General features: G+C 42.5%; 1 protein-coding gene across 4 annotated transcripts in view; it reads right to left on the reverse strand.

Annotated features, from left to right (window-relative positions):
- Positions 1–1518: 1518 nt before the first annotated feature.
- Positions 1519–20816, reverse strand: part of LOC140118723 (arf-GAP with SH3 domain, ANK repeat and PH domain-containing protein 3-like) — a 92965-nt gene continuing 73667 nt past the window's right edge. For 2 of the 4 annotated variants that reach the window (XM_072136973.1, XM_072136975.1), the window contains exons 22-24: positions 20413–20602; positions 4555–4729; positions 1520–4477 (exon numbers count right to left, since the gene is read on the reverse strand). In XM_072136973.1, the coding sequence (XP_071993074.1) occupies positions 4393–4477; positions 4555–4729; positions 20413–20602 (450 nt within the window). In that variant the 3' untranslated portion in view covers positions 1520–4392. Of the gene's footprint in view, positions 4478–4554; positions 4730–20412; positions 20603–20816 lie in introns of all 4 variants that reach the window. The other 2 variants (XM_072136976.1, XM_072136977.1) reach the window with 2 other exon arrangements.

The raw sequence follows: 20816 nt of genomic DNA on the forward strand, positions 1-20816 counted from the left end.
CCCTGCATGGGTAAATAAAGGGAGCTGTATGTGTCTGCAGTTGAATATTGGCACAGGGTCCCTAAGTATTAGCTCCATAAGGCAGCATGGTTATAGCAGTGAAACCTGTCAATCATGAACAGAGAGCCATGCAATGCAATGATCACTGCATTTGCAAGACCCCATTAATATCATTGGACTCATGTCACAAAGTTTACAAACAAAACTTTTCAATTAAGTATTTATTTTGGGTGGGTTAATTAGAATGGCAGATTCTCTTTAACCCCTTAACGCTCTGCGCCGTAGCTCTACGGCGCAGAGGTATAAGGGATGTATGAAGAGGGCTCACGGGCTGAGTCCTCTTCATACAGAGGTGGGGGTTTTTGCATTTTGCACAAAACCCCCACCGCTAATAACCGCGGTCGGTGCTTGCACCGATCGCGGCTATTAACCCTCTAAACGCCGCCCGCAAAGTCGCGGGCGGCGTTTAAAAGACGGCGGCGCGCGGGCGCCGCCATCTTTTTTTCGATCGCCACGCCCCCGAACGTCATCGGGGGGCGGCGATCGGTTACCATGGTAGCCTCGGGTCTTCTCTTGACACGAGGCTACATGGTTTATGCAGGTTCGTTACAATGAGCCAGTGGCTCATTGTAATGTAAGACCTGCAAAAACGCCATATATTGCAATACTGTAGTATTGCAGTATATGGTAGGAGCGATCTGATCATCTAGGGTTAATGTACCCTAGATGGTCTAAAAAATAGTGAAAAAAAAAAGAAAAAAAAAAGTTTAAAAAATAAAAAAAATTAATAAAATATTAAAAGTTCAAATCACCCCCCTTTCCCTAGAACGGATATAAAACATAACAAACAGTAAAAATCACAGACATATTAGGTATCGCCGCGTCCCAAAATGCCCGATCTATCAAAATATAAAAACGGTTACGGCCGGCGGTGACCTCCGAGGCGGGAAATGGCGCCCAAATGTCCGAAATGCGACTTTTACACCTTTTTACATAACATAAAAAATGAAATAAAAAATGATCAAAATGTCGCACAGACCTCAAAATGGTAGCAATGAAAACGTCGCCTAATTTCGCAAAAAATGACCCCTCACACATTTCCGTGCGCCAAAGTATGAAAAAGTTATTAGCGTCAGAAGATGGCAAAAAATTTTTTTTCTTTTTTGTACACATTCGTTTAATTTTTGAAAATGTATTAAAACACAATAAAACCTATATAAATTTGGTATCACCGCGATCGCACCGAACCAAAGAATAAAGTAGGCGTGTTATTTGGAGCGAAGAGTGAAAGTCGTAAAAACTGAGCCCACAAGAACGTGACGCACGTGCGTTTTTTTTTCAATTTTTCCACATTTGGAATTTTTTTTCAGCTTCGCGGTACACGGCATGTTAAAATAAATAACATTACGGGAAAGTAAAATTTGTTACGCACAAAATAAGCCCTCACACAGGTCTGTACACGTAAAAATGAAAAAGTTATGGATTTTTGAAGTTGGAGAGTGAGAAATGAGCCGAAAAACCCTCCGTCCTTAAGGGGTTAAAGGACCTCTACCATCAGATTACCTGATGGTAGATGACCATTACGTACCACCCCATCCCTTCCCTTTATTTCTAACATCTTTGCATGGCCGCATTTCCGTAAAGAATAAGTTTATAATGGATGCAAATTAGCCTGTGGTGCTCTGCAGAGCCCCATCAGGCTCCACTGTAATATAATTTATGCTTGCCCCAGGACCGTGCCAGACGCATTCTAAGAGCTGGTGAGATTTGAAAAGAGAGCCAATGACTTCACCGGCTCTCAGTGGCTGGCATTATATTATGGTGGAGCCTGATGGGGCTCTGCAGAGCACCACAGGCTAATTTGCATAACGTACAGAATGTGGTCATTTAAAGATATAAGAAATAAAGTTCAGGACACAGGGGGATGAGGTACGTAATAGTCATCTACCATCTGATGGTAGATGTCCTTATAGCTTATGGTAGATGTCCTTAAAGCTTATCTGCACATGCAGCGGAATGGCTCTGGAATTTACATACAGGTAATTTGTCTGCAAAACCATCTGCTGATCTGAACTCAATGGGGCACACTTACTAACAAATTTGATAGTTCATTAAAAGTGCATTGTCTGTCCATAATGCTCTGTGCGATGATTCACTAAGATCGAAAATCATTAATCTGGCGCTTCCCCACACTGGTTCGAAAGAGTTCATCATCTTTTTTGTGGTGCAGTCTGTCAGACCACTGCCAGAATAATGATTTCAGCATGCATAGGGTGTGCAACATAATTTAATAGTTAAATATGGTGCTCGGACCGATTCAGCCGGTCGTCCAACGGTGCACGTTCTTCAAGGCTAAAACCTTCAGCCTTGAAGAACGTGCATGGTCAGACAAAAGTGCACCCTGCGACCCTTAGTAAATGTGCCCCAACATGTCAGCACACACTGCAGACTCACAGGATTACTCTATTATGTAGTCAGCAATCAGCTAGTCTAAAGTCACACCTCTGCATAGAGCATTTGCAATGATTTTTAAACTCTTTTTAGTGGAAGAGATATTTACAATGAGCCTTGCAACAATTCAGAACGTAACACATACTTAAAGTTAGTTGATACACCAGTACTGATAAATCTACTCAGTGGGGGACATTTACTATGGTGTTTCCGCCAGTTTTGAGGCGCTTTCACCGCATCTTCTGCTCTCCTACCTATTTATTAGCTGTCGGGGACAGAAAAAATGACTTTTTCCGTCTGCTCCGACTCTTCTCCGAAAAGGGGCGTGGCTTTGGCGGAGTGGAAACTCAGACACAATTAATATGTGTCGCAGCCCTTTTTGGGCGCTGTAAACTGGCGGAAAGTAGACCAAAAGAAAACTGGTCTAGCAGGGACTGTTGGACACATTTCTGGTGCTCGGGACAGATTTTGGTCCCAGGGACAGAAAATGGTCTCGGCGCCAGAAATGTCTCTGCACAGCTCCACAATATTAAATGTGTATCTTCTTTCCCAGAGCAGGTCGGTAACAAAGCCAATGCAGACACCGACACTTTAAGTAAATGTCCCCCACTGCGTATAAAGTAAACCCACTAAAATGACTCCTCAAGAACTTCAAGGAACAAAATTTATGTTGTGGGTTTACAGGAGAAGATAGTGATCAGTCTGATGGTGAGAAACGCCTCTAAAACCGCATTACTGGATAGATTTATAAGAATCTAAATGAAAAAATGACTTTGTTGCCTACAGCAATGAAACAGCACAGTTTTTATGGTTTTAACAGCAGAACTCAAACTAACACTGTCATGCACTGTTGCTATGGGTAACAAGACCGGTTTTCTTTACTTCATTATAAACATATATGAGACTCCAACATGTAAAAGGGTTATAAAGAGAACATTTAAAGTCTTCAGGTGATATGTTTTAAAATAAAATAGACAAACATATACTTCTCTATCAAAAGTGCCAGGGGTTTACAATCCCATTGCACTGGAATCGTTCACATTCACTGTACATGTTGCAGTTCAGCCATTCCCTGGCCTCAGCATCAGCCAATATGAATGACAGATGAAGCCAGCCATTGGCTCAGCAGTGATATAATGCACAATGGAAGTGGCATCAACACTTCTGGTCCAATGGGACTGGCAGTACTGTAGACCAAAAGTTATTGCTGGGGGGCTCTTGATAAGTGTGCTTTTTTAATCTTGTCCCCTACAATTCTCAGAATACACCTTCAAATGAATGCAACAAGAACCAAATAAGTCTAAGATTATAAAGTACATACATGTATAACATTTGGTGGTAACTTGAATCCACAGCATGTGGAAATGAAAATAAAATTCATTTGCAGCAGTCAGTGTGCAATCTTCACCAAAGTTTCCAGCCTGTAGGAAACATCATTTACTGATCAGAAGTGCATATACTAAAATTGTTATCCATTTCGGTGTCTTAAATTTTCCCTTTTCAAATGTCCTAGAAATGTGTCTACAGCTTATAAATAAAGGATAATAAAACTTTCCCCCTGCTGCTCATATCTTATTCTCCACTGGAGCATAGAGTTGTCTACTGGGAGGAATTTGGAGCGATGAAGCTGTGATAAGCTGATATCTTCATGATGAAGTCAATCTTAAGAGGCTGCAACTGAATACATTAAAAAAGAACCATATGATGCTGTAAAAGCAACATGCAGAGCATACAAAAAGATGCAAATATTAGATACTTTCTTTCATAGTCCCTTTTATAAAACTGATCCATCTGTTTTCGTCCCATAAAATACAGCACTCTGCATAGATTGCTCCAAAAAAACAGGTTTTTTTTTCCCACCGCTGGGTCCATGAGGTCCATTTTACAAGTCTTTACCATCCATACCTGTAATATATCCAAAATACTGCGAAATGATGGTGTCTATAGTAACGGATGTCTTGCTTGTGCTGAACTTTCCAAATTTTGAGAACATCTCACCCTTCTGTAAGACTTAACGCCATCCATGCTTAAAATAAAACCAAATATATGTGAAAAAAACCCCTAAAAAATCTATTAGTAAAATATTTTTAGTATGAACCTTACCTACTGTGTGTTTGGCTATAGGAATGTTCAGCTGTATATCGTGGAGGCTCAGATGACCGACGCTGCAAACCTACTTCTGATACTCCGTCCCAATCCTCTCCAGTAGTAGGACAAGAAGAAATGCTCAGAGGACGGTCCAAAGTAACAGGAGAAAGCAAAGAAAACTCATGACCTTCTGGAAAAGATGGAATATGACATGACATATTCATTAGAAAACCACAGTAAACCAATAAATATACAACAGGGTGTAACAAAATAATCACTGAATATACACAGCAGATAGAAAAAGATATACAATACCACTCAAAAGTTTGTAGTTACCGTATATACTCGTGTATAAGCCGAGTTTTTCAGCACAAAAAATGTCCCCTCGGCTTATACACGAGTCAATATACAACTTAAAAAATACTTAAAAAATAATAAACTTATAAACTCACCCTCCGGTGGCCCCGGTGTGCAGCGCTGCTCCCCCCATGTCCGCGTGGCTTGTCTTCAGGTTTCCGCGCCCGTCTTCTTTCTTCTGCTGGGCGCAGAAGACGGGCGTGGAATCCTGAAAACGAGCCGCGCGGACATCGGGGAAGCAGCGCTGCACACCGGGGCCACCGGAGGGTGAGTATATAATTTTATTATTTTTTAAGTATACTACTGGGGGCAGTGCTGTATACTATTTGGGGCAAACTGGGCAGGCTGTATACTACTGGGGGCAAGCTGTATACTACTGGGGGCAGGATGTATACTACTAGGAGCAGGCTGTATACTACTGGGAGCAGGCTGGCTGTATACTACTGGGGGCAAGCTGTATACTACTGGGGGCAGGCTGGGCTGGCTGTATACTACTGGGGGCAGGCTGGGCTGGCTGTATACTGCTGGGGGCAGGCTGGGCTGGCTGTATACTGCTGGGGGCAAGCTGGGCTGGCTGTATACTATAGGGGGCTGGTCGGCTATATACTGGGGGGGTCTGTGACCAATGCATTTCCCACCCTCGGCTTATACTCGAGTCAATATGTTTTCCCAGTTTTTAGTGGTAAAATTAGGGGTCTCGGCTTATACTCGAGTATATACGGTACTTGGAAATTTCCTTATTTTCGAAAGAAAAGCACATTGTCTTTCAATGAAGCGAGCATTAAAAGAATCATAAATACACTCTATGCATTGTTAAAGTGGTAAATGACTATTCTAGCTGCAAACATCTATTTTTTAATGCAATGTCTACATAGGTGTATACTGGCCCATTTCCAACAACCACCACTCCAGTGGTTTAATGGTACAAAGTGTTTTTCCAAGATTTTAGCTGAGTTGCCTGGAGTAGCTCCAAAGTGCAGGTGCATGGAGAAGCTGAGCAGAGTCAGTAATTGAAACATGAATAGAGAGGAATCCAGCATCCAAATAAATTTTAAAAAATGTTGTTCTTTAAAACTTCTGTTTATTTCATCTGGTTAAAAAAAAATATATTATACCATTTGCCTGGACGCTGGATTCCTCTCTTCATGTGTAAGAAGGCTAATGGATATTTAGAAAACCATTGTTCAAGTATGCTAACACAGCTGAAAACAGTTTGGCTGATTAGAGAGAACTTCCTATGAGCTGGTTGAGAATCTGGAGCATCTTTCACAATCTTTGTTGATGAGGGGGTGCTCAGGTGGTGGTTCTGATCATTTTGGTATCATGAAACACAACAGTCTTCTCTTGTTCTTAGAAATGAAGGCCATTCCATACATGTCATGCCATACCCTGTGGACAGCGCTTGTTTAGAGGATTTCATCTTACAATAAGACAATGACCCAAAGCACACCTCCAATTTATGCATGAACTATTTAGGGAAGAAGCAGGCAGCTGGTATCTATCTGTAATGGAGTGGCCAGTCCAGTCACCAGATCTCAACCCCACTAAACTGTTGAGGGAGCAGTTTTACCGTCAAGCCAATCCAACCCAACCTGTGGGAGGGGCTTCTGGAAGCATGGGGTGAGTTTTTATGGAAAACATTAAATTGTCTGGGTGACCCCAACACTGAACATTTTTTATATCCATTTGGATTTTCTGCAACAGCGCCATCTCTCAATGAAAATGACTTGTAAAATGGATTGAAACTATTTAATTTTTAACTGGGGAATTCAAATCTTCAATAAAAATGGGATAATATACTGTTAAACACCATTTATATAAATATATATATTGTAAGGGCATTAGGTAGCGGGGTCGTCGTCTCCTGGGGTTGACGGACACAGTGCTAGGCACAGCAATGACACAGTTCGTTTGATTCAATATATAATATATATATATATTAATTATTAATCTTAATAATTTTTAGTTATCAAAATTTGGGTTTTTGCACCACTATTTCAGTTTGATATATCTAATAACTGATGGACAAAGTAATATTTCAGGATTGAAATGAGGTTTATTGTACCAACAGAAAATATGAAATATGCATTAAAACTAAATTTCAAAGGTGAAAAAGTATGGGCACCTCAACAGAAAAGTGACATTAATATTTAGTAGATCCTCCAAGAGATATGGCTCTTTTGTTTGCTGCATCTGGCTCTCAGACAGATCTGACAAATAGTGATGGCTGCTACATGTCTTAGACTGATCACTGGACACAGGCATCGATGTTACCGCTGCCTACGTCCTTTGTATGACCCAGGTGCCATCGCCGCCATCGTCTAGGCCTGGGTCAAAGAGAAGAGCATGGGAGCAATGAGGATCTGGCTGCAGGGAGTGCTGGTAAGTTTATATTCATTTTTTTTGCCTGTGACTACCTATCTACTGGGGAGCGTGTTGTTGTGGCTACCTATCTACATGGGAGCATGTGCTGTGGCTACCTATCTACAGGGGGCATGTGCTGTGGCTACCTATCTACTGAGGCATGTGCTGTGGCTACCTATCTACTGGGGGTATGTACTGGGGCTACCTATCTAATGGGAGTATGTGCTGTGACTACCTATCTACTAGGAGGCATGTGCTGTGGCTACCTATATACTGGGGGGCATGTGCTGTGGCTACCTATATACTGGGAGTATGTGCTGTGGCTACCTACCTACTGGGGTTATGTGCTGTGGCTACCTATATACTGGGGGGCATGAGTTCTGGACCACCGCGGACTATGATGTAAGCAGACACCTGGGACCGGAATCTAAGTGGCACCCGGTCTTCACCAGAGCCCGCCGCAAAACAGGATGGTCTTGCTGAAGGGTGGTACTACCAGGTCGTTCCACAGGCGCGACTTGTCCACTGTGGCAGCCAATGTTGAGGTACAGGATCACTAGGCACGCATCACTCGTGGTCATGAACAGGCATTGATGCAAGGTTGGGGGCGGAGCAAGAAGTCAGGGCTGGCAGCGAAGGAGCAGAATCAGGAACAGATCCAGGGCCACAACGGTAGGTCAACACTTGGGAAGGAAACACTGTGGCAAGCTTCCGCATGAAGCACTTAGAGCCTTCGGGGAATGCTGGAAGCCGCCAGTCTTTATAGGAACCCGGTAAGTGGGTAGCGGCAAGCAGCGGCGCACTGGCAATTTAAATCCACGAGTGCCAGCGCACGCGCACTGGCCAGCCGGGGTGGGAGCAGGAACGTGGATAGGTGAGTGAACTCGGAAAGGGGCGCTGCCACGGAGAGAGGCACAGCGGTGCCTGCGATCCGAGACGTAGATCACAGGGGTACCTGTGGGGGGGGGGCATGTGCATATTGTATGGCTCTTACAGAATAACATTTTAAAATATGTGGCGATCATGGCTCTCTCGGCCATAAAGGTTCCTGACCCCTGCTCTAGTCGCTTCCTGTAGCTTTTAATGAGTTCCTGGATGAAGATATTTTTGACTATTCTTCATTATAAAACAATTCCAGTTCAGTTAAGTTTGATGGTCGCCCAGCATGGACAGCCCGCTTCAAATCATCCCACAGATGTTCAATGATATTCAGGGACTGGGTCTGGGGACTGGGATGGTTCCTCTGCATGAATGCCTGGGTAGATTTGGAGCTGTTTTTTGGATCATTGTCTTGCTGAAATATCCATCCCCGGCGCAACTTCAACTTCGTCACTGATACTTGAACATTATTCTCAAGAATCTGCTGATACTGAGAGGAATCCATGCGACTCACAACTTTAACAAGATTTGTGGTGCTGGCATTGGCCACACAGCCCCAAGCATGATGGAACCTCCACCAAATTTTACAGTGGGTAGCAAGTGTTTTTCTTGGAATGCTGTGTTTTTTGGCCGCCATGCATAACGCCTTTTAGTAGGACCAAACAACTCAATCTTTGTTTCATCAGTCCACAGGACCTTCTTCCAAAATGAAACTGGCTTGTCCAAATGTGCTTTTGCATACCTCAGGCGGCTCTGTTTGTGACGTGCTTGCAGAAACGGCTTCTTACGCATCACTGTCCCATGCAGCCTCTCCTTGTGCAAAGTGCGCTGTATTGTTAACCTATGCACAGTGACGCCATCTGCAGCAAGATGATGCTGCAGGTCTTTGGATGTGGTCTGTGGATTGTCCTTGACTGTTCTCACCATTCGTCTTCTCTGCCTTTCTGATATTTTTCTTGGAATGCCACTTCTGGGCTTAACAAGAACTGTCCCTGTGGTCTTCCATTTCCTTACTATGTTCCTCACAGTGGAAACTGACAGGTTAAATCTCTGAGACAACTTTTTGTATCCTTCCCCTGAACAACTATGTTGAACAATCAGAATTTGAGAATTGTTTGCTTCAAGTATTAAAATGTTGTTGCTATAATAGTAAGTTAGTTAGAAAAGTAAAATAAATAAATATATCAATGAGTAAATGGATAAATATATGATAGAAGGTGATGAAATTCATAATGATGCCGGTAAAGAGTTTTACATGTAAACTTATTAGATTGGTTGATGGATAATAATGAGAGTAAAACTGATCTTTGATACATGGAAATACATATATGGATTAATAAAAAATAAAATAAATATATAGAATAATAAATAGATACATCAATCTTGATAACAGGTTCATATAGCAGGTTCATACAGTAATGCACAAATAATGATTGCAGTTGGCGTATCATTCAAATAATAGATAGATCATTCAAATAATAGATTTCATTGTAGGGATGTCATGTTTTATGGGCAAAGATTTTCTTACCTGCAGCGTGGGAGAGTCATTTCCCAGAGCTGACAGGCGGCTTGATCGCAGTGGTGTTAATAAGTTGTGGTCAGTGGGCTTGGCTCGCGCCTGAAACTAGGGTTAGCACATGCGCAGTGTGAACTCCAATAAAATGTCAGCTGGGATTAGTGGCGACATAGTGATGTGAAGCGTGTACAGTACAGCTCTATGTTTGTTCGGAGGAGATGTGGAATGTAGAAGTGGGGATGAAACACGATTATTAGGGTTACAATTGAGATATCTGTACATAGGGGAGAAGTAATGAGTGCTGATTGATAGTATTAGTGGAATGTATTGAAGGGGGAGAGGGATGGGCATTTGGTGTGTGTAGTGGGGGGTAATACAGAGGATGGGGAGGGGGATGGGTTTGATGGCAATATTTTGTGCATATGGTGGGGGGGGGATTTATATATGAAAAGGGGAAATGAACTGGTGAATCTATATATTTATATATGTCTACTTACAGGTGTATATGGAAAAGATTGTGTGGATATGGTAGCGGAAAATGTAAATAATTGCATAATAATTACAGTAAGTAGTTTATTGTAAAATGAAATATGTGGGGTCAATATGAGTATGAATTACTAATGGAATGGTTGATGTTAGAAATGGTTTTCTGGGGGGCGTGGCCAGCAGCCAAGGAGAGCGGTCGAATGTAGCCTGAGCTCCGCTCCCGCCAGACACCTGCTAACCAATCCTGCTGAAAATATACGGTCATCCTACTGGGAAACAAGGTGGGACGCCGATTGAACCGCAGGAAGACCGCCATGAGCAAAACCAGAGCATCAGGTGCCACTGCAAAGCTCCGAGAGTTCGCGTGGCATGGCTCACAAGATAGCACCAGCACCTCCACCATATCCACGCCTGAAACAGCGCCTGAATCATCACCTGCAGCTCAGGAACCGGAGCCCACATTGAAACGCAATACAAGCCTCTACTACCTCCCTCACCACCAAAATTGAGGAGATACGTGTCGATGTAGGCCTGCTGCGACATGATTTTCAACAACTGCGAGAACAGGTCAAAGAGACCGAGACCCGCACCTCTGAGGTAGAGGACACGCTAGCTCCAGTACCTGAGAGGCTGCAATCCCTAGAGAAAGCGGCTGCAATGTGGGCCCAGAAATCCGATGACTTGGAAAACTGGCTCCGCTGGAATAATATCCGCATCTTAATCCTACCGGAAAGAGCCGAAGGCAACGATCCTGTGGCGTTCTTTGAAAAATGGTTGCGTGACACCTTGCCGGCCGCCACGCTTTCTTCAGCATACTCCGTAGAGCGGGCTCACAGAGTTCCCGCCAAACCTCTGCCACCGGGCGAACCAGCAAGACCTTTCTTGGCCCGGCTCATTTGCAGCAAAGATCGAGATGCCTTATTGCAAGGAGACATGGCACCATCACTTACCATAATGCGACTGTTTCACTATTCCCGGACTTTTCTGCCTCTCTACAGAAGTCCCGAGCCTCATTTATGGGAGTGAAGCGACAGCTGCGTGAGCTCCAGATTTCTTACTCAATGACATACCCGGCGAGATTACAAGTGATCTTCGAGGAAAAGACTTTGTTTTTTGACAACCCCAGCGAGGCTGAAACATGGCTAAACACCCGCAAGCGCCCGCCACCGCGTTGACATCATTGCTGGACTATGAGCAATGGATCCTGTCCTCTATGCCGAAGTCTCGTTATCATTACCTGGTTTTGATAAGTATAACCTTCCTTCTGTTTCACATAGATTATAAGTTATGCAGTTGGCATACAGTATTTGCCTACCAACACTGTCTTCCTTATTAACGATTTATGTATGTGTGACACTAAGGGGTGATGTTACCCACATACCCACCTTCCCCCTCAGTCCATTTATCTTTCTTGAGCGGATACACCCGCTCTGGTTATAGGATACATGTATATGATTTGTAAATGGTGCTGGTCTGGAGGAGCAACAGTCCGCTGAAATTACACCTACACGCGCAGACTTCACCCGTATACTTAGATAAAGCAAAGCGGTGCTGGACTAACCACTTGCTGTCCGATCAGGTCCTCATTGGTTAGGAGCCTTCAGTGGGTTTCACGACGTGCCCCCGGGTGGACTCCTACTTTTGGAGAACCTGCCTACTTACGAGTGCCCGAATTAATACGGGCTTTGTCACCTCTTAAAACCCCTTCCCCCCTTTTCCCTTCTAGATTCTTTGTTACCTAGTTGTTGTTATTTAATCTATCTGTACCTGAGGCGGTATGCCTTTCACAACTATCACATGGAATGTTAGGGGTATGAACAGTCCTCACAAGCGCAACGTGGTATTCTCAAGACTGCATAAACATAATCCCTCTGTCATATGCTTGGTAGAAACTCACAATGTCTCCTGGCTGCAGAAACCATGGGTACAATGGTCTGCGAATTCTACTTACTCCACGCACTCTCGCGGGGTATCACTGCTAATACACAGAAGCCTAAGATGGGAGGTAACGGAAAAGGTGGTGGACCCAGATGGGAGATTTCTGTTTGTTAATGGCGCTATAGATTGCCAACAATATGTTTTTCTATGTTAATATGTACCTCCCCCCGGGCACCCTCACCATCCTGTATGAAGCTACTCAATTTGCAACCCGTTTCCCCAGAGCCACCATAATATGCATGGGCGACCTTAACTCAGTGGTAGACCATGTACAGGATAGAGACCCTGGATGCTCCCATCACAGCGGCAGAGCTTGAAGAGGCCCTTGAGGATCTATCCAAGGGAAAGGCCTCTTGACCAGATGGCCTGCCCCTTGAAGTATATGCTAAGTACCAGGAGGAGATGCTACCGGCTCTGCTTAAAACCCTACAGGCATCCTTTGAAAAAGAGGAGCTCCCTGCCTCGTTCTATGATGCCAACATTGTAGTTATCCTAAAACCCGACAAAGACCCCCAAGATTCTGCCTCCTAAAGGCCTATTTCGCTATTAAACACAAACTACAAATTACTCACTAGGGTCATGGCGACTAGGCTAAATAAGATCATCACGACACTTATACTTCGAGACCAATCTGGTTTTATACCTGGTCGTAGTACAGCAGATAACTTGAGGAGGACTCAGATCCTTATGCAGGTGGGTAAGGAAAGAGGGGAGGAATGGGCCTTGGCCTCATTAGATGCAGCCAGGGCGTTTGATTCCATTGAATGGCCGTTTTTACTGGGGGCTCTACGCCGATTTGTGTTTGGCCCATCATTTATTAAATGGGTATCCAGTATTTACAAGAGGCCAACCGCTGGTATAGCACTTAATGGGCAGCACACAAATAGGTTCCACCTTGAGAGAGGTACCCACCACCCCTGGCGGTGCAGATTCGTGCAGACGAGGTATTTAAAGGATTTCGGCATGGAGGAGTGGAGGATCGTTTGGCATTATATGCCAATGACCTCCTGCTTTACATGTCAAGTCCGGAGACTTCCCTACCCAGAGCCATGCAACTTATTGACAGTTTTGGCGATCTCTCAGGACTACGCATGAACTGGGACAAATCCTGTATTATGTACTTGCCGCAAGCTCGGGTACCTGACGCGCAGCTCCAAGGGGGACTGAGGGTGGTCTCACACTTCAAATATTTGGGCATAATTTTATCCTCAGACCCGTTAACAATGCAGGACAACAATGTGACCCCGCTACTTACTCTTTTTAGATCTAAATTTGAACTATGGGCTAAACTACCCCTCTCAGTGGCCGGGAGAATCAATCTTATTAAGATGGTCATCCAACCCAAGTGTCTATATGTCACCACCCACTTCTTCTACCCCATACCCAGAACTTTTTTTACTTCTCTAGAGTCACTCATGATCCCTTTCATATGGGGGTCTGGTAGATTAAAGCTCCAGCTGGCTAAATTACAGGGACCCAAATCTCTACCCGACCCTCACCTTTATTACCTTGCTGGCCTGCTGAAATTCTTGCAATCCTGGCTATCTGCGGGAACCCCACAATACCCCGAAATCCACCTAGCCTCATACTTAGGAGTAGACTCCCTATGGCATGCCTTGACCAATCCTACTTGGAAAGGCCCTAGACTCTTACCGGCCTACACAGTTGCGCGGGTAGCTTGGAGACCACATCAGTTCCACTGGAAACCCCACTTTGGGGAAATCCAGACCTCCCACAAGTGACAGATGCCCTTGACCCTCAATTCTGGATAACACACGGGGTCCGTACTATTAAAGATGTTTGGGAAGACTCCTCCATACTCCCTTATGATCGGATGGAGAGTAAGTTCCAATTACCTCGACACAGCTTCTATAGATACCTACAATTGCGCCACACACTTCAAACCCAATTTCCCCCAAATGAGACACCTCTATCAGACACCCCACTAATAGGAGTTACCCGTTCACAGGGCCAAGGTGGTTTAATTTCACTTATTTACTCTCACTTAATCTTCGCCAGAGCGGAGTCTGACCCACAACGGGCACTAGAGGAATGGAAGGTATTAATTCCATCCTTGAGCGAGGACGAGCACACAGAGCTCCTATAATCACACAAATATGTATCCCCTGCAATTAATAATAAGCTTATCCATGTATATATTATTCATCATAGCTATTTGACTCCCATTAGACTACATAAGATGGGCCGCCTCCCTGATCCGGGTTGCCATAGGTGCAGACACCTACTGGCAGGATTCTGGCACATGATTTGGGAATGTCCTGTGATACATGCATTTTGGGGTGAAGTAACCTCCTTTCTATATGATATAGCAGAGTGCCTACTGGCTCAAGACCCAAAGATTTGTCTATTTGGGATACACGATGAAGAAACCTGGCCTCATTACACCAGAATATTCCTGAGGGAAACATTGTTCCTCGCCCGTAAGGCCATAGCGCTTCGATGAATGGACACCCGTTCACCCTCCATTAACCAATGGAAATCCCTGATTAATACTATTGTACCACTTGAGAAGGTGCTATATAAGCACCGTGCTCGACCAGACAAATTTGATAAGATTTGGGGTAAATGGTGTGATTCTCCTCTAACTCAATATAGCTCCACTGCGTTCTCGTCTTAGCCCGTTAACCCCTCTGTCACCGAATGATACCATACAAAAGTGAGAAGTGACCTTTACAAACTAAAGATGCCCTGGCCCGATGGGTGATCATATCTGATCAACACCAATGTATATGTATGACTGGATACCGTCCTCAGGTGACAAAGTTTGTTTACTGTTTTATTTTCTTTGGAATAAGATATAACATGTCCAACTGTGTAAAATCATGGCTCGCCTTAAGGTTGGGCGGCTATCTAAATGAGCAAGTTTCAAGGCTGCGGGTTGGTATATAAAATGAGACTGCTGGGAATAGAAGAAATTCTGTGTATTTGGGTAAGTAATTGGCTTAGTGATAGAAAACAGAGGGTGGTCATTAATGGCACATTCTCAGATTGGGTTGATGTTACAGGGGTCAGTATTGAGGCCACTTCTTATATTTTTATTAATGACCTTGTAGTGGGTTTACACAGTCAAGTTTCAATATTTGCAGATGATACTAAGCTGTGTAAAGTAATAAATACTGAGGTCAATAGTTTAGCATTACAGAGGGATTTGTGGAAGCTTGAGGAGTGGGCAGAGAAATGGTTGATGAGGTTTAATGTAGATAAATGTAAAGTTATGCACTTGGGCCATGGAAACAAAAAGTATAATTATGTTCTAAACGGTCAATTACTTAGTAAAACTGGAGCTGAAAAGGATTTGGGGGTATTGGTGGATGGTAAACTTAATTTTAGTGACCAGAGCCAGGCGGCTGCTGCTAAAGCAAATAAAATTATGGGATGTATCAACAGAGGAATAGATTCTCATGATAAAGACATAGTTTCGCCCTTATACAAATCCCTGGTCAGACCACACATGGAATATTGTGTACAGTTTTGGGCACCAGTGTATAAAAAGGATATAGTAGAGCTGGAACAGGTGCAGAGGAGAGCAACCAGGATTATTTGGGGAATGGGGAACTAGAATACACTGAAAGATTAAAAAATTTGGGATTATTCAGTTTAGAAAAAAGACGACTGAGGGGAGACCTCATTACAATCTACAAATACCTGAACGGACAGTACAAGGATCTCTCCAAAGATCTTTTTATACCTAGGCCTGTGACCAGGACAAGGGGGCATCCTCTCCGCCTACAGGAGAGGCGATTTTACCATCAACATAGACAAAGGTTCTTTACTGTAAGAGCAGTGAGACTATGGAACTCTCTGCCGCAGGAGGTTGTTATGGCGGACTCTATGTACATGTTCAAGAGAGGACTGGATGCCTTTCTGGAATTCTTAAAGGTTGGACTTGATGGACTTGCGTCTTTTTCTAGCCTTATATACTATGATACTATCTGTGCCCTCCTTCCTTAAAAGAATAAGCCAAATTTCCATGTGTAATCCTTATGGTAATGTATAACAACTGCACTCTGGAATGACTTTGCACACTGTTTGCCCAAACCTTGTACATTATGTATGGATATGTATGTTTTTACTTCTCAATAAAACTGAGTTTCAAAAAGAAATGGTTTTCTAAGGATTCATTAAGGCCGTCAGGAACAAGGCAGTTGATCTTATAAATCCAGAACATTTCTCTTTGGCATAGTTTGTTTAGGCGGACTTTTCCCTCTGGAATTTGTTCGATGGTGTTATGGAGAAGGTTGTGAAATCCTTTAGGTGATGTGTAAGTCCATGCCTTGAGACATTGGGGCACATGTATCATAGTTTTAGCTAGGCAAATTGTCGTTTTTTGCGACTTTTCTCGTTTTAGCGACTCTTTTTTGTGACTTTTGTTGGCGCTCTTCAAGTGCACCTCGGTCTTCAACTTTTGCAGTGTCCCTCATGTATCTTAACTTTCCAGATGTTCCGTGCGACTTTTCGCCTTTTTTGCGACTTTTTAGGTGCAAATCTGCACCTGGTCCAGGGCAGGTGCAAAGGAAATTTTTTTTCAGGGACCAGATTTTAACGTTTAAATAGGAATCATTTCACATGCTTTAACGGTTTAACATTTTGCACAGTAACCTCTTTCGACATAATTCTTCATTTGTTGCATTTTTTTTAAGCGGTTACTTCTAAGGGTGAGGTCACACTTAGAGGTCTAATTGCGTTTTTAATGCATTTTGAATTACAACAGCTTAGGAGAGGTGATTTGCCTTATTTCATTACTGTAAACATTTGTGTTTACAAAACGCAATTTAAACGCTGCGTTAATGCATGCGTTAACATTGCGTTTACTATGCGTTTTATAAATTCAAATGTTAAAAGTCATGAAATAAGGCAAATCATCTCTCCTCAGCTGTTGTAATTAGTTTCAAAATGCATTAAAAATGAAACATGTTAAATCCCAAAAATAACAGTAGTGTCCACTCCTGTATATAATCCCCCTCACATGACTTATGTCCATGTGGATTTGAGACATTTGCAACTAAAGTCTCAAAAAGAAGCCAAAATTTGCACCTGCCAGGATAGGAAAAACGGAACATGTATGACAAGTAAAAAGACAGGATCATACATAAGGTGCAAAAACTAGCAGCCAAAAGTCTCCAAAATTTACCTCGAGGAGGGACAAAACTATGATACATGTGTCCCATTGTGTTTTGTTTACCGATTTGTGGTATTGCTTAAGTTATTGGAGGCATTCTAGCAGATATATGACGTAAATCGAGGAGCAATTCATAAAGCTCTTAATGAGGAAGACCTTCTTGCTGGTGCATGTAAGTGCATTGTCTTGCAACACAATTAGAATGTTAACCCCTTAATGACCGCCCTATCGGGATTCTACGTCGGTCATTAAGGGTACTTCTTCTGATGCGACGCCTTTCTACGGCGGCGCATCAGAAGAAGATTTCGGGACATCGGGTTATTATAGTGCCGGTGTCGGGCTGTGATATTACAGCCCAGACCCGGCACTAACACCCGGGATCGGAAAAACTCCGATCCCGGGTGTTTAACCCCTTGCACGCCGCGGTCAAGCATGACCGCGGCGTGCAAGTGTGTCCCCCGTGGATCGGACCCCCCCCCGGTGTGCTTACCGGGGGATCCGATCCCTCCTGCCGCTGCCCCGGGTTCCGACGAGTGACCCGGGGCTGTCGGCTCCTCTTCTCACCGGGTCCTGCCTTCCTGGCAGGACCCGGCTGTAAGTAACTGAGCATGCGCGGCATGCTCAGTTACTTACACTATACACTGCAATACAAGTGTATTGCAGTGTAAAGGCTTGAATAAGCGATCGGATGATCGCTTATTCAAGCCAAGAAGTAGAAAATGTAAAAAAGTAAAAAAAAAAAAAATTAAATCTTTTTATAATATAATTAAATAAATAAATAAAATAAAAGTCCCATAATCTCCCCAGTAACACATAAAATGCAAATAAAGTATATAAAACACAAAACACGTACATATTTGGTATCACCGCGTCCGTATTAATCTGTACAATAAATCTAAATCAATATTGAACCCGCTCGGTGAACTACGTAAAAAAAAAACTCGAAAAACTTCCCATAGTATACAATTTTTCATCAAACACCATCACAAAAAATGTTCTAAAAAGTGATCAAAAAAAGTTACGGTACCTAATATGATACGACTGAAAAGAACAACTGTTTTCGCAAAAAATAAGCCCTCAACCAGATCTGACAACAGAAAAATACAGAAGTTATGGCCCTGAAAAGTTGTCAATAGTAAAAACAATGCGATTTTCTCCAATATTGGTTTTGCTCAGGAAAATTGAGCAAAATAAGAAAAACTATATAAATGAGGTATCACCGCAATCGTAGTGAACCAGAGAATAAAGATAAAATATTATTTTTACGTTACGGTGAGCGGGGGGGGGGGGGGGGATGCTCACAATCCAAAATAAAAATTGATGATTTTGTTTGTGTCCCCCTTGAAATAGTTAATAAAATCTCATGAATAAGCTTTAGACTCCCAAAATAAATTATTTATACATTGTATCTCATCCCATAAAAAATAAGCCCTCATATGATCGCATTACCAAAAAAAATAAAAATTTATGGGTCGTACAATGTGACAATACAAATCTGCTGTGGACGGCGCCTCCATTCATTCTATGCTCGGCCGTGCGCCCGTACAGCAGTTTACCACCACATATGGGGTATCAGTAAACTCGGGAGGAATTGGGCATCAAGCGTTGCAGTGCGTTTCATCATTTAATTTATTCTGAAAATGTCAGTTTTGGCCTAAATGAATGTATTTCCAAAAAAATTCCATAGTTTCTAAATCGCAGGTCCATATTTTTTAACCCATGTGAAACACTTAAAGGGTTAATGAACTTAATAGAAGTTGTTTTACATATGTTGAGGGGTGAAGTTTCTATAGTGGGGTAATTTATGAGGTTTTACTATTATTTAGGCCTCTCAAAGTCACTTGGAAGCCGAGTTGTCCCTCAAAATGTGAGTTATGGCAATTTTCATGAAAATAAGAAAAATCGCACCTAAAGTTCTGCGCCTCATAACATCCTAGAAAAATGACCGGAAGCATAAAATATCATCCCAACATAAAGCAGATATTCTGTAAATGTTAATTATCAAACTTTTTGGGTAGTTTTACTTCCTGTCTGGAAACCAGAACATTTCAAACTTGGAAAATGAAGAATTTTTACAAACTTTTGCCAAATTTTCACTTTTTTTCAGAACGAAACGCAAAACTTATCACTTAAATTTTATAACTAACATGAAGTACAATGTGTCACGAGAAAACATTCTCAAAATCACCAGGATATGTTAAAGCGTTCCGAAGTTATAACCAATTATCGTGAGACATGTCAGATTTGAAAAATCGAGTCTGGTCATTGAGCTGAAAACTAGTGTCGGTGATAAGGGGTTAAATACCACGCTCAGTCCAAATCAGTCAGACTGTCCAATGGCACGCCCTCTAATCTGTGTTGCATGGAAGCAAGCGCAGCTGTGCCACAAAAGTGTCACGTGCACCACGATCCAAGCGCACACACTTCGTAAATACCTGTGCAAGCCATTTCAGCCCAATAAAAGGTGCGCAGTCCGACAAAGTGCACAGTTTGACCCTTTGTAAATGAGCCCCATTGTATATCAAAACGACTGAAGCAAAATAGAGAATTCATTAATAATGCTCATTTTAAGTTAATTTAAAAATACAAAAAGGATATGTGCACTAAATTACACTCAAGCCCCTTAGTCACTAAGGGGTTGAAGGAGAAGTCCAACACCATATTAATGTTTTAATCCTGAAATTATATCTAAAAGCAAATATTGTCCCTAGAGGCTTACGTATCCACTTCAAAACAGATTCCCTTTTCTCTAAAAATTGGGCTGATTTTCTTCTCTCATGCGCCCATGGTCTCATGGAATGCATATAGGCTAAAAATGAGAAGATCATTAGAAACCTCACATTTGACATCAACACGTCACAACCTTGTTAGTCATCACCATAACCATCTAGAGTTTTTGAAATTTGACAGAATGGTCACAAGCAGGATCATCAATTTTTACATTGTCACTGAAAGAGACGGTCAAAGACAGACACTGAAAGAGACGGTCAGAGAGACACCCATGATAGGTAGTTTGCATTGTATTGTAGATTATTCAATGATAGAAATGTTGGAATGTTTTAGGGCTAGCCACAGACATTAAAATCTGAATGCTGATTTCATCAATATCTGTCAACTATCTATAGTATGAAGCTGAACACAGTTCCTATATCTACTATAAAACCCTTTTTAATAAAAAAAAAAAAGTACTCACTACGATTATGTGTTTTGGCAGGTAGAGGTGGTGGCATCTCATCACTCCAGGATCTATGAGGGGGCGGTGGTTTAGCGTGAATAAGAAAGGTCTCATAGGTTTTGTTCGTGATGTCCACCCCCATGGACGTCTGTCGTTGGTAGGATCTTACTGCTGCGGGTAAAGTAGGATTCTGGGGTAATGGGCTGAGCTACAAGAAAAAAGGAATCAATAGCTAAGAAATCCACCCAATAGAATTTTCTTACACTTCTCATCATAGAAACAAAATCGGAAACATGATGAAAGGTTCCCATTTTTATTTGACTACATTATCATTGTATTACTGAATGCCTTTTATTGGGAACCATTGTCACTAAAAGGACTCAATACATGCATGCTATAATAGAGGTCCTACTGTATTGCCT

This window comes from Engystomops pustulosus, chromosome 2, assembly GCF_040894005.1.
Source record: "Engystomops pustulosus chromosome 2, aEngPut4.maternal, whole genome shotgun sequence".
NCBI lineage: Eukaryota > Metazoa > Chordata > Amphibia > Anura > Leptodactylidae > Engystomops > Engystomops pustulosus.